This window comes from Hylobates moloch, unplaced genomic scaffold (assembly GCF_009828535.3).
Source record: "Hylobates moloch isolate HMO894 unplaced genomic scaffold, HMol_V3 SCAFFOLD_10, whole genome shotgun sequence".
NCBI lineage: Eukaryota > Metazoa > Chordata > Mammalia > Primates > Hylobatidae > Hylobates > Hylobates moloch.
The window spans coordinates 103311353-103323421 of NW_026652285.1; the positions used below are offsets into that span (position 1 = coordinate 103311353).

Here is a 12069-nt window from a genome sequence, read left to right on the forward strand (position 1 = left end):
TTTTTGGCAGAGACGGGGTTTCACCATGTTGGCCAGGCTGGTCTCGAGCTCCTGACCTCAGGTGATCCACCCACCTCGGCCTCCCAAAGTGCTGCGGTTACAGGCGTAAGCCACCACCGTGCCCAGCCTATTTTTATTTATTTTTTGAGACAGGGTCTGGCTCTGTCACCCAGGCTGGAGTGCAGTGGTGCAATCACAGCTCACTGCAGCCTCAACCTCCTGGGCTCAGGCAATCCTCCCACCTCAGCCTCCCGAGTAGCTGAGACTACATACGCATGCCATCACTGCTGGCTGATTTTTGTGGTTTTGTTTTGTTTTTTTGTAGTCTTGCCATGTTGCTCAGGCTGGTCGCAAACTCCTGGCCTCAAGCAATCCTCCTGTCTCGGCCTCCCAAGTGCTGGGATTATAGGCATGAGCCACCGGCGTCTCATCAATTAAATAAATAACTCCTAGGACGACTAAGATGTCTTCAAGATTACCTGAGATCCCACATCTGAAGGTTTTTGCAAAGGGCTTGGCACAAACTCGTGCGACTAGAGATGGATATGGCTCTTGCTCTGGAAAGGATCACCTTGATAGGAGCAAACAAAGCTGGTTTTCGGTGCCCTTTAATCTCCCCTCCCAGCCTTCCACCTTCCACACTTTAAGAGTCGTCCCTGGCGACCCCGCGTCCCCGGTTTTCTGAACCTCCCTTCCTCCCCCTGCATAGTCCAAAGCTTCTCTCTAAAGCGGCCCCCTGAAAATATCTGTCAAGTTCCAAACTTATCTGAATCGGAAGCTACTAACAGCCAACCTACATCTAAGGGGGAACTGTAAGGTTTCAGAGGAATAAGAAGCATAGGTCGCTTAAGCGTGGGCCACCCAAGGAGAGAGACTAACACTAGGTGAGCCGGCGCTGGCTGCGACGGCGGGAGCGGCACCAGGACGATCCAGGGCGCAGGCGCAGGGGCCTCACGGCCACGCCCGTACTCAGCATGAGCTGGCCAATGGGGAGCGGCGGCCGGAAGAACGCGAGAATTCATTAGGTTCCGCGGCCTCCTCTGCCCAAGCTTGACGTCACCAAAGCGCGCCGGAAATGCGGGGTCAACTGCGCGCCGCTGGCGCTGAGGGAAGGAAGTTTGCTGTAGAGCGGCCTGGCTCCCGTGGGCAAGGCCGTGGGAGGCAGCGTTGGCTGCTTCGACATACTGAGGGCGGCGCGATGGGAGATGAGATGGATACCATGATTCCCGAGCGGGAGATGAAGGTCAGAGACTAACCAGGGCCTCCTTCCCTTCTTTAGTCCTGGCGTTGCCTTAGGCCCAGCTGAAAGGCGAAGCGCGGTGCCGGCTGTCCCGCCTCCTGCTTGAACAGTTTAACCGCATTCACAGTTCTCACCAGCGCGTCTGCCGCGCCGCTGGCGTGATAGCCCCACCGAATTCAGGTTCCCAGTCCCATCCTGGTCTCGTGCACGGCTCTTGAGTTACCCTAGCTATTTCCTGTGGCGGTCACAATAGTGGCAATAACTACTGTTTATTGAGCGTTGACTGTGTGCCAGGCACTGTGGTAGTCATCGCGGCAGCCTTACGAAGTAGTCGTTAACGTAGAGGAGTAAGTCGAGGCTCGGAAAGTAATTTCCCTAAAGTCACGTTTGACAGGTGGGCTGAAAGTCAGCATCATGTAAGACCTTTGCTCTCCCAGTACTTCTGGAAGGTGATACGGGCTTGCCTAACGTAGAGTCAGGGAAGGTCATCCATCCTGCGGAACCTCTAGTTGATTGGACTAGGAAGACTATTTTGACATCGGTATATCAGCCTAAAGTCAGGAACCTAAAGGGAGGGCCAAGTGGTCCCAGTGATAGCAACGTGGGAGTCCCCCAGAGATAACTTCAGGATGGTGTGTTTAATAGTTCTTATATGGGTTCTGACAGAATGAGGGTACAGCAGACGGGCTACATCTGTTTTAAATAGTGAAAAGAAGTAAGTTGCGGGAAGATTTTAGGCATCTGTGTGAACAGTAAAGCACTAAAATGCATTTAGGGGATAGTAATACCATGTTTAGAGTAGTGTTTTGTTTTTTGTTTTTTTTTTTGAGACAGAGTCTTGCTCTGTCACCCAAGCTGGAGTGCAGTGGCATGATCTTGGCTCCCTGCAACCTCCACCTCCCCGGCTCAAGCGATTCTCCTGCCTCAACCTCCCTAGTAGCAGGGATTACAGGCGCCTGCCACCACGCCCAACTAATTTTTTATATCGTTTGGTAGAGACTGGGTTTCACGATGTTGGCCAGGCTGGTCTCGAACTCCTGACCTAAAGTGATCCGCCCTCCTCTGGCTCCCAAAGTGCTGGGATTACAGGCATTAGCCACCGTGCCGTCCTAGAATAGTGATTATTTTTTGAGAATCACCACCTGTGGTGAGCCACCTAATGGGATTGTGTCATATTCCTCAGATATGCTGGGGTAGGAAAAAAAAACGGTTTTATTAATAGAACCACAGACTTAGAAGATGATAATCTCGCACTCCCTTTGGCAGCACATATAAAATTGGGATCATGCAGAGAAGACTATTATGGCCCCTTTACATGGATGACACACAAATTCGTGAAGTCTTCCATATCAGAAAAAAATGAGGGCTGAGCGTGGTGGCTCACGCCTGTGAGCTTGCACTTTGGGAGGCTGAGGCGGATGGATCACTTGAGGTCCGGAGTTCGAGACTAGCCTGGCCAACATAATGAAACCCTGTCTCTACTAAAAATACAAAAATTAGCTGGGCATGGTGGCGGGCGCCTGTAATCCCAGCTACTTGGGAGTCTGAAGCAGGAGAATCGCTTGAACCTGGGAGGCGGAGGTTGCAGTGAGCCAAGATCGCTCCACTGCACTCCAGCCTGGACGACAGAGTGAGACTCCGTCTCAAAAAAGAAAAAAAAGACAACTGAGAAAGACCTTGGTCTCAGTAATATATATTTTTGTTGTACTGAAATTGGGTTTATTGAATATAACATGTTTTAATTTCTTTATTTATTGAATTGATCTTGTTTTGATTCTTCACAACAGGATTTTCAGTTTAGAGCGCTAAAGAAGGTGAGAATCTTTGACTCCCCTGAGGAATTGCCCAAGGAACGCTCGAGTCTGCTTGCTGTGTCCAACAAATATGGTCTGGTCTTTGCTGGTGGAGCCAGTGGCTTGCAGATTTTTCCTACTAAAAATCTTCTTATTCAAAATAAACCTGGAGATGATCCCAATAAAATAGGTAAGTTCCCTGGTTTATGTTGCAAAGTAGAGAGAGGAGTATGGTGGCATGCTCTTGGGTTTCCTTCCCAAGAAGTCATTCTAATACTAAAATGAACACTGCTGTCAGTTTGAAGGTTGACTCCTAAGAAGATTAATGGAAGCCTTTCTAGGTTTTCTCCTTGGTCCTTTGTATTTCTCCTTACATGAGTTGTTCCTCTCAGCTCAAGAGGGAAGAACTTAACCATTATGCCATACTTTTATTTTTGCTCAGTTGAACTTGGGCACTGGCTCTCTGGGGGAAGGGTTTTATTGGCATGGGTTTTCAGTTGGCACAACGGTATGATCCAAACTATGGGCGATGTGTACTATTGAGAGCATTGTTGCAAAAATATTTTCAACAAGGGCAACAGCCACAGTTAGTTTCCCCAGATTGTATGAGGAAGAATTCCTGGGATACTTAATGCATCATCATATATCTTTAAGAAAGTTAAGATTTATCTGTATAACTAGGTATCGGGGTGTATGTGTGTTTATGTAGATGCAAAAATTTTTTCACGTTGAACTGGGTAGAGGTTGTGGCTTTATGCTTAGAACATACTGTTTTCTGCTTTGTATTTTTTTGTTTTCATAGTTGATAAGGTCCAAGGCTTGCTAGTTCCTATGAAATTCCCAGTCCATCACCTGGCCTTGAGCTGTGATAACCTCACTCTGTCTGTGTGCATGATGTCTGGTGAATATGGTTCCATTATTGCTTTTTTTGATGTTCGCACATTCTCAAATGAGGTAAGCTACTGTTACCGTGATGTCAACATGAGAACCCTAAGCAGATTTCCTTGTGTTGAATTATAACTTGGAAGCTTCGTAGGTTAACCCTTGAAGTCTCTCTGTAGATTAAAATATGGGTTTAAAAAAAATCCTTAATTATAGAATCATAGATCTTTGAGACAGAAGGGAGGACTTCAAGAAATTCTTTCATAACGCCGTCTGCCCTAAGTTGTTATCAGGAGGCTTAGGTGACTTGCCCAAAGTCATAGATGAATAGATAATGTCAAAAGTTCCTACATTTTGGATGTTCTTCCATTCCAAGCAGTTTAAGAATGATAATAATAATAGCGAGTGTTTATACTGACTGTGTGTGTCAGACTCTGTACTAAGTGCTTTATATGCCTTGTCCCTCGTTCATGCCTACCACAGCCTTATGTAGTAGGTACTATTATCTTCATTTTATATGTAGAGAAACAGGCTCAGAGTTTAAGTAACTGTCCAAGGTCCCAACACTATTAAGAAGCAGAGCCAAGATTTTAATCTATTGTCTGCTATTTATTGGTTATTTTGCAATTGTGCATTCCCCTGCTGAGAGTCCCCGAAGCATGTTATAATAATTGATTGCCATTTTCAAAGTTGTGTTGAGATTGTCTATAGCAAATAGATTGATGCATAAAACTAAATCTTTTTTTATGGTTATGTAGAAAAATAAACTGATTTGAGATACCTTGTATATTCAGTAATTGAATTTAAATGTCTCTGCATTTAAATTCATGTCTCTGCATATTAAATGTCACTGAATATTAAATGTCTCTGCATTTACTTGTTAACTTATTTCACTTTTGCATATTTGTTTTAAAAGGCTAAACAGCAAAAACGCCCATTTGCCTATCATAAGCTTTTGAAAGATGCAGGAGGCATGGTGATTGATATGAAGTGGAACCCCACTGTCCCTTCCATGGTGGCAGTTTGTCTGGCTGATGGTAGTATTGCTGTCCTGCAAGTCACGGAAACAGTGAAAGTATGTGCAACTCTTCCTTCCACGGTAGCAGTAACCTCTGGTGAGTAATAAAGGCTTTCACACCGTAACATACAATCATGGTCATCTGCTTAAGAATTGATTTCTAGAAGTGAAAGTGGATAGCTTTTTGTGTGTGTTTTTTTTTTTTTTTTTTTTTTTTTTTGAGACAGTCTCACTGTTGCCCAGGCTGGAGTACAGTGGCATCATCTCAGCTCACTGCAACCTCCACCTCCTGGGTTCAAGCAACTCTCATGCCTTGGCCACCCAAATAGCTGGGATTATAGACATGCGCCACCATGCCCAGCTAATTTTTGTAGAGACAAGGTTTCACCATGTTGGCCAGGCTGGTCTTGAACTCCTGACCTCAAGTGATCTGCCCTCCTCTACCCCGCATATGCTAGGATTACAGGCGTGAGGCACTGTGCCCGGCTGAGAGTATTCTTTGTACCCATAGTTAATGTCCTTGAAGCCAAACAGCATACATAATTTAACCTGAATGTACTTGGGGTTTCTGGAGAAATATTTTGGTACAGCTGGTTTAGAAGTGTTTTTTGAGAATAATTGTTTCTGGATCTGTAATGGTGGTACTCTGAAAGTCACTTATACCTTTGGGCGGAAAAGCATTTGAAATATTAAATGGGAGCAGGAGAATGATTTCTTCCTTTCTTTTTTTTTTTTTTTTTTTTGAGACAGAGTCTTGCTCTGTCACCCAGGCTGGAGTGCAGTGGCGCAATCTCAGCTCGCTGCAACCTCCACCTCCTGGGTTCAAGCAATTCTCTTGCCTCAGACTGCAGAGTAGCTGGGATTACAGGTGCCCGCCACCACGCCCAGCTAATTTTTGTATGTTTTAGTAGAGACGGGGTTTCACCATGTTGGCCAGGCTGGTCTTGAACTTCTGACCTCAAGTGATCCATCCATCTCATCCTCCCAAAGTGTTGGGATTACAGGCATGAGCCACCATGCCCGGTCAGTGATTTCTTGGTATTTGGAAACCTTCTCTGTTCTCCTTGTCTTATCCAAAGACTACAGAGCTTTCTGTATTTTGCAGCTTTCTGGGCAGTAATCTATTGAAAAAGCATTTTTAGCTTTCAATTCAATAGCCCAGTGATAAATCGGTTGGTTTGTATCGTTAAAATGATTTTACTTTTTTCCACTTTGTCTGATAGAGATGATCCTACAATCTTCCATGGACTGGCAGAGGAATGAGAATTGATAATTAGTTGTGTGTGATAAATCTCATTGGTTTGCTCCATTTTCTTGTTTTCATTTGGTAATACTGTCTTTGCTCAGTGTGCTGGAGCCCCAAAGGAAAGCAGCTGGCAGTGGGAAAACAGAATGGAACTGTGGTCCAATATCTTCCTGTAAGTTCTTGAACTTCAGAATTTTTCTTAAGTTGCCCACTTTTTGAGGGGTGGTTTGGGAGTATCTTTCTTGTTTTTCCTATTAAAAAGTAATTTATGGCCGGGCGCGGTGGCTCACGCTTGTAATCCCAGCACTTTGGGAGGCCGAGGCGGGCGGATCACGAGGTCAGGAGATCGAGACCACGGAGAAACCCCATCTCTACTAAAAATACAAAAAATTAGCCGGGCGTGGTGGCGGGCGCCTGTAGTCCCAGCTCCTCGGAGAGGCTGAGGCAGGAGAATGGCATGAACCCGGGAGGCGGAGCTTGCAGTGAGCCGAGATTGAGCCACTGCACTCCAGCCTGGGTGAAAAAGCGAGACTCCATCTCAAAAAAAAAAAAAAAGTAATTTATACTCATTGTAACACATCCATCAGTGAATGAAGAGTGGAACTCTTCCCTTTCCCATAATCCTTCTTCCAGAGGCACCCACTATGTTGTGTTGAGTAGGTAGCCTTCCATACTTTTCTGGATGTTATACAAATAGTCTATGTGTAGCTGCATTTTTTTGTTGTGTTTTTTTATGTAAAATGTGATCATATGCTATGCACTGTTCCCCACCTTTTTCAGTCCATTCCATAAAAACAGAGCTTAAGGGAAAAGAGTTAGTGAAAAAGCTATGATGATAATGCAGAATCACTCTGGGTTAAAGCACAGTATTTGTCTTTTAACTGAGTCCATTTTTAAAGGTCCATTTCTCTAACTATGGGCACCAAAGAAAATGGATACTCTTGTTGTTGCATGTGCACTCTGTCATCCTCCCTGTGAATTTCTTGAAATAATGTTCACAAATATCCTTCAATATCAATTGAGTTGCAAGGAACCCACATATGTCTGTTGAGCCTGGACACGAAGGAGGGATTCACAGGTGGTGCTAAGGCCTTTGTTGTGCCGTCTTCCTCAAGACTGTTCTCTGGCGAGGAGGGGAGCAGAGCGGTGAATGTAGGTGGTATAAGTTTAAGGTTAAGGTTATGTTTCTTATTTGTTATTACCAAAAGTTACATGAAATTTGGTACATAATCTTTTAGGGTACTAACCTGTGAAAAGATAATGCAATTTATTTAATTTTCTTGCTTTGCTGTTTGCCTTAAAATTTTTTTTTTTTTTTTTTTTTTTTTGGAGAGACGGTCTTGCTCTGTTGCCCAGGCTGGGATGCAATGGTGTGATAACGTAATGGTTCAATGCAGCCTCAGCCTCCTGGGCTCAGGTGATCCGCTTCAGCCTCCCAGGTAGCTGGGACTACAGGCACTTGCCACCATGCACAGCTAATTTTTGTATTTTTTGTAGAGACAGGCTTTTGCCATGTTGCCCAGGCTGGTCTCAAACTCCTGTGCTCAAGCAATGTGCCCACCTTGGCCTTCCAAAGTGCTGGGATTACAGACATGAGCCACCTCGCCCAGCTTTATTCCACTATTGATGATTGTCTGCATCTGTGCTAGTGGCGTTGCTGCTGCAAATGGTGTTGCATTGACTACTCTCATTACCTATATCTGAACATGTTCATGCGTTTCTTTTCTTTTTTTTTGGAGACCAAGTTTTGCTCTTGTCGCCCAGGCTGGAGTGCAATGGCGTGATCTCAGCTCACTGCAACCTATGCCTCCTGGATTCAAGCAGTTCTCCTGCCTCAGCCTCCCGAGTAGCTGGGATTACAGGCGCCCGCCACCACACCCAGCTATGTATTTTTAGTAGAGACGGGGTTTCGCCATGTTGGCCAGGCTAGTCTCGAACTCCTGACCTCAGGTGATCTACCTGCCTCGGCCTCCCAAAGTGACAGGCATGCGTCACCCCACCCAGCCACGTTCATGCGTTTCTGTAGAATGAAGTCCTGGAAGTAGATAGCCCTATTCTGTTTCTTCAATCTCTCCTGGCCAAGGAGATGGAACAGGTGGCATCTAAGGAGTAGATTAGATTTGACAGTTTGATTGGTTTAGGGATTATTTCATTTAATACTTTATTTTCCGCTCCAAATCTCTTTCAGACTTTGCAGGAAAAAAAAGTCATTCCTTGTCCTCCGTTTTATGAGTCAGATCATCCTGTCAGAGGTAACAACTGCTTTTCTTATTGGGCTGACCTCTAACGACATGTTATGTATATTACGGAAATTCAAAATCATGTAATGTACCTGCTCAGTGAGGTATTGGTGTTTGCTTTATGAATAATGTCACTATTTCAAACAGCTAATTAAGTCAGTGTAAATTACGGCCCTCTGGGTGACATCGGTGTTTGATGATAAATGACATGAAATGGATCCCGACTTTTTATTACAATTCTTCATGATTTGCCCTGATTATAATCCGGCAGAAAAATTACCATTTGGGGATGAGTTTGGACTTCTTGGGTCATTGTACCTGTGCATTATATTTAGTCAATGAAATCTGGGCCTTTCATTTTTTTTTTTTTTTTAATCCATGGTGGCTATTCCAAACATAAGCTGCTTTTTTTTGTATCTGGTTGCTGTCATTTTTATGACCTACTGATTAAGATGTGTCTTTCAGTTCTGGATGTGCTGTGGATCGGTACCTACGTCTTCACAATAGTGTATGCTGCTGCAGATGGGACTCTGGAAACGTCTCCAGATGTGGTGATGGCTCTGCTACCGGTATGCATGTGAAAGAAATTTCATTGTTTGAGAATTAGAGAAGTCTTCTAATAAAGCTGGAGGCTTTGATTTCAAGGTTTTTCGTGTGTGTGGTTTTTTTTTTTTTTTGAGACAAGCTCTCACTCTGTTGCCCAGGCTAGAGTGCAGTGATGCGATCTTGCCTCACTGAAGCCTGGACCTCTTGGACTCAAGTGGTCCTCACACCTTAGCCTTCTGAGTAGCTGGTACTACAGGTGCACACCACTATGCCTGGCTAATTTTTTTTTTTTTTTGGTAGAGGTGGGGTTTCGCCATGTTGCCCAAGCTGGTCTTGAACTCCTGAGCTCAAGTGAGCCGCCGCCCACCTAGGCCTCCCAAAGTGCTGGGATTACAGGTGTGTGTCACCGCACCTGGCCTGATTTCAGGTTCTTTTACTTACTGACAGTGATTATGCAACTTTAGGTATAAGGTTTCCATGCTGCACCGTGGGCCTGGGGTCTAAAATTGGAGTGTCCACAGCATGTTCTACTGTTTTGTTCTGAGGTTAAAAAAAAAAATGATTTTGCTTAAGCTATAAACTATGAATCTTGGTTAACTCGATAAATTTTAGAAAAGCAAGACAGTATCTTGATTTTTAAAATTACTTCATTTGCTCTCGAATATTTAATGCCAACAGTGTGCTAGGCACTGCTTTAAAGCTGAGTATATAGCAGTGATCAAGGTGATGGGCTTGCTTTTATGGTTTTAAATTTGTTGTTGTTGTTAATTTTTATTTATTTTTTAGAGACAGAATCTCACTCTGTTGCCCAGGCTGGAGTGTAGTGGTGCGATCACAGCTCACTACAGCCTCAAATTCTTGGGCTTAAGCCATCCTCCTGCCTCAGCCTCCTAAGTAATTGGGACCACAGGCATGCACCAACACACCCAGCTGTTTTTAAATTTTTCGTAGAGGTAGGGTCTTGCTTTGTTGCCCACGCTGGTCTCGAACTCCTGGCTTTAAGCAGTTCTCCTGCCTCATCTCTCAAAGCTCTAGGATTACAGGTCTGAGCCACCACACCTGGCTGGTCTTACATTTTAATGGGATAGTCAATACTAAATGTGAGATCAAGGACTGATAAGAGCGATGGAGAAAATAAAGCCATGTTAGGGATAGATAACTGGTATGTGTTTGAGATTGGGTGTCAAGGGAGGCCAACTTGATACTTGAAAAAGATGTTTTTAACTCTTCTGGGTTTCTAATAAGGTTGAATTTTTAAAATATGTTTATCTAGATGCCTTGTTTTAAGATTAGTTAGAGGTTTTTTCTATTCTGGGGGATAATATTAACACTAGTATTTATTAACTGCTACTTATGTTTCATGTACTGGGCTGGAAGTTTTGTATGTATCATTTCATTTTACACTTACAGTAGCCTCTGAAGTAGGCTTAGTAGGTCTAGTATACACATGAGAACACTAAGTGTAAGGAAGGTTGAAAAATCTGCATGTCTCATGGGCAGAAAGTGGCAAAACAGAGTTTAAATGCAGTTTGGTTGATGGCCAATGTTTGTACTCCTTGTACTAAGTGCTGCCTTTATACCGTGTCCGTATATCTGGACTTTGAGTGAATATTCTCATATAACTTTAAATGATGTATCATTTGAGATTCTTTTACTGTAGGATCCGAGAAAAATTGCACGTGAGAATTTTTTTTCTTGCTTTGTTCATTGTAGAAAAAAGAAGAAAAGCACCCTGAGATATTTGTGAACTTTATGGAGCCCTGTTATGGCAGCTGCACGGAGAGACAGCATCATTACTACCTCAGTTACATTGAGGAATGGTGAGCAGAGAGTCTGGACAGGGCATTCCTCCTCTCAGTGGAAGATCACACCTGAGTCACTTTGTCCCATGTTGAAATCTTTTCTGATTGATTGATGGATTGGCAGGGTCTCACTCCATTACCCGGGCTGGAGTGCAGTGGCACGATTGTAGCTCACAGAAGCCTGAATCTCCCAGGCTCAAGTGATCCTTCCACCTCAGCCTCCCAGATGGGACTACAAGCACATGCCACCACACCTAGCTTATTTTTAAAGTTTTTTTTTTTTTTTTTTTGGAGAGATGGGATCTTGCTATGTTGCTCAGGCTGGCTTCCCAAAGTACTGAGATTACAGGTGTGAGCTACTGCACCCAGCCTGAAATCTTTTCTGTTACAGAGGAAAATGGAGGCTGAGATGCCTTGAACATATTTTCAGCTGATTCTTGATAATGTCTTTCTGACTATTATTTCTGTTTCCCCAATCTTGAGTTATTTATCTTAAATACATACTAATCTCAAAAATCTAATTTTCTCAATAACCCCTAGTGATGACTTATGAAAATATTGATATTCAAGGAATATATTAAAAGTTTCTTGAGAGCAGAGTTGTCCTTTGGAATGGAGATTACTCAAAGCAAAGCTTCCATCCCTCTAGCTACATTCTTCTGCCTTTGGATGGCATATTGATTGTGAACTCTGACTTGATTCTGTTGTGTCTTTCCTTTGTCTTCATGTAGGTAGGCACTGAGCTGATTCTACAGGGCTTTCTCACAGAAACTAAAAAGTTGAGCTTTACATCTAGAATCTTCCCACCTTTGTTCAACCAGATAGAAAACCTTACTCTCTCCTTGACATGTGGAGGCAGCCCTCACAGGTGTTACCTGCAGACCCAAGTTAGCTTAGAACTATTGCTGTATTTGAACGTAATGGTCTCTGGTTTTATTCTTTAAGGGATTTAGTGCTGGCAGCATCTGCGGCTTCAACAGAAGTTAGTATCCTTGCTCGACAAAGTGATCAGGTAAATCTCTTTTTGTCACTTTTGTGGTGCTTTCTTTTTTTAATTATTATTTTGAGACAGTCTAGCTCTGTTGTCCAGGCTGGAGTGCAGTGGTGCAATTTCAGCTTACTGCAACCTCTGCCTTCCAAGTTCAAGCAATTTTGTGCCTCAGCCTCCCAAGTAGCTGGGACTGTAGGCGCGGGCCACCACGCCTGGCTGATTTTTATATTTTTAGTAGTGACTGGCTTTCGCCATGTTGGCCAGGCTGGTCACAAACTCCTGATGGTACTTTTCTGAAAAAGATTTTGGAG

The 12069-nt window shown here is 43.8% G+C and overlaps 1 protein-coding gene and 1 non-coding gene across 6 annotated transcripts in view; both read left to right on the top strand.

Annotated features, from left to right (window-relative positions):
- The first annotated feature begins 1081 nt into the window (after window positions 1-1081).
- The window catches only part of NUP214 (nucleoporin 214), a 109492-nt gene continuing 98504 nt past the window's right edge, over window positions 1082-12069 (top strand). For 3 of the 5 annotated variants that reach the window (XM_032165440.2, XM_032165444.2, XM_032165445.2), the window contains exons 1-9: window positions 1108-1243; window positions 3028-3223; window positions 3836-3987; window positions 4832-5030; window positions 6281-6351; window positions 8368-8431; window positions 8885-8988; window positions 10679-10785; window positions 11713-11779. In XM_032165440.2, the coding sequence (XP_032021331.2) occupies window positions 1199-1243; window positions 3028-3223; window positions 3836-3987; window positions 4832-5030; window positions 6281-6351; window positions 8368-8431; window positions 8885-8988; window positions 10679-10785; window positions 11713-11779 (1005 nt within the window). In that variant the 5' untranslated portion in view covers window positions 1108-1198. Of the gene's footprint in view, window positions 1244-3027; window positions 3224-3835; window positions 3988-4831; window positions 5031-6280; window positions 6352-8367; window positions 8432-8884; window positions 8989-10678; window positions 10786-11712; window positions 11780-12069 lie in introns of all 5 variants that reach the window. The other 2 variants (XM_032165441.2, XM_032165443.2) reach the window with 1 other exon arrangement.
- LOC116476000 (U6 spliceosomal RNA) lies at window positions 2493-2594 on the top strand. The gene has a single exon (XR_004250080.1). It is a non-coding gene; the product is annotated as a U6 spliceosomal RNA (small nuclear RNA).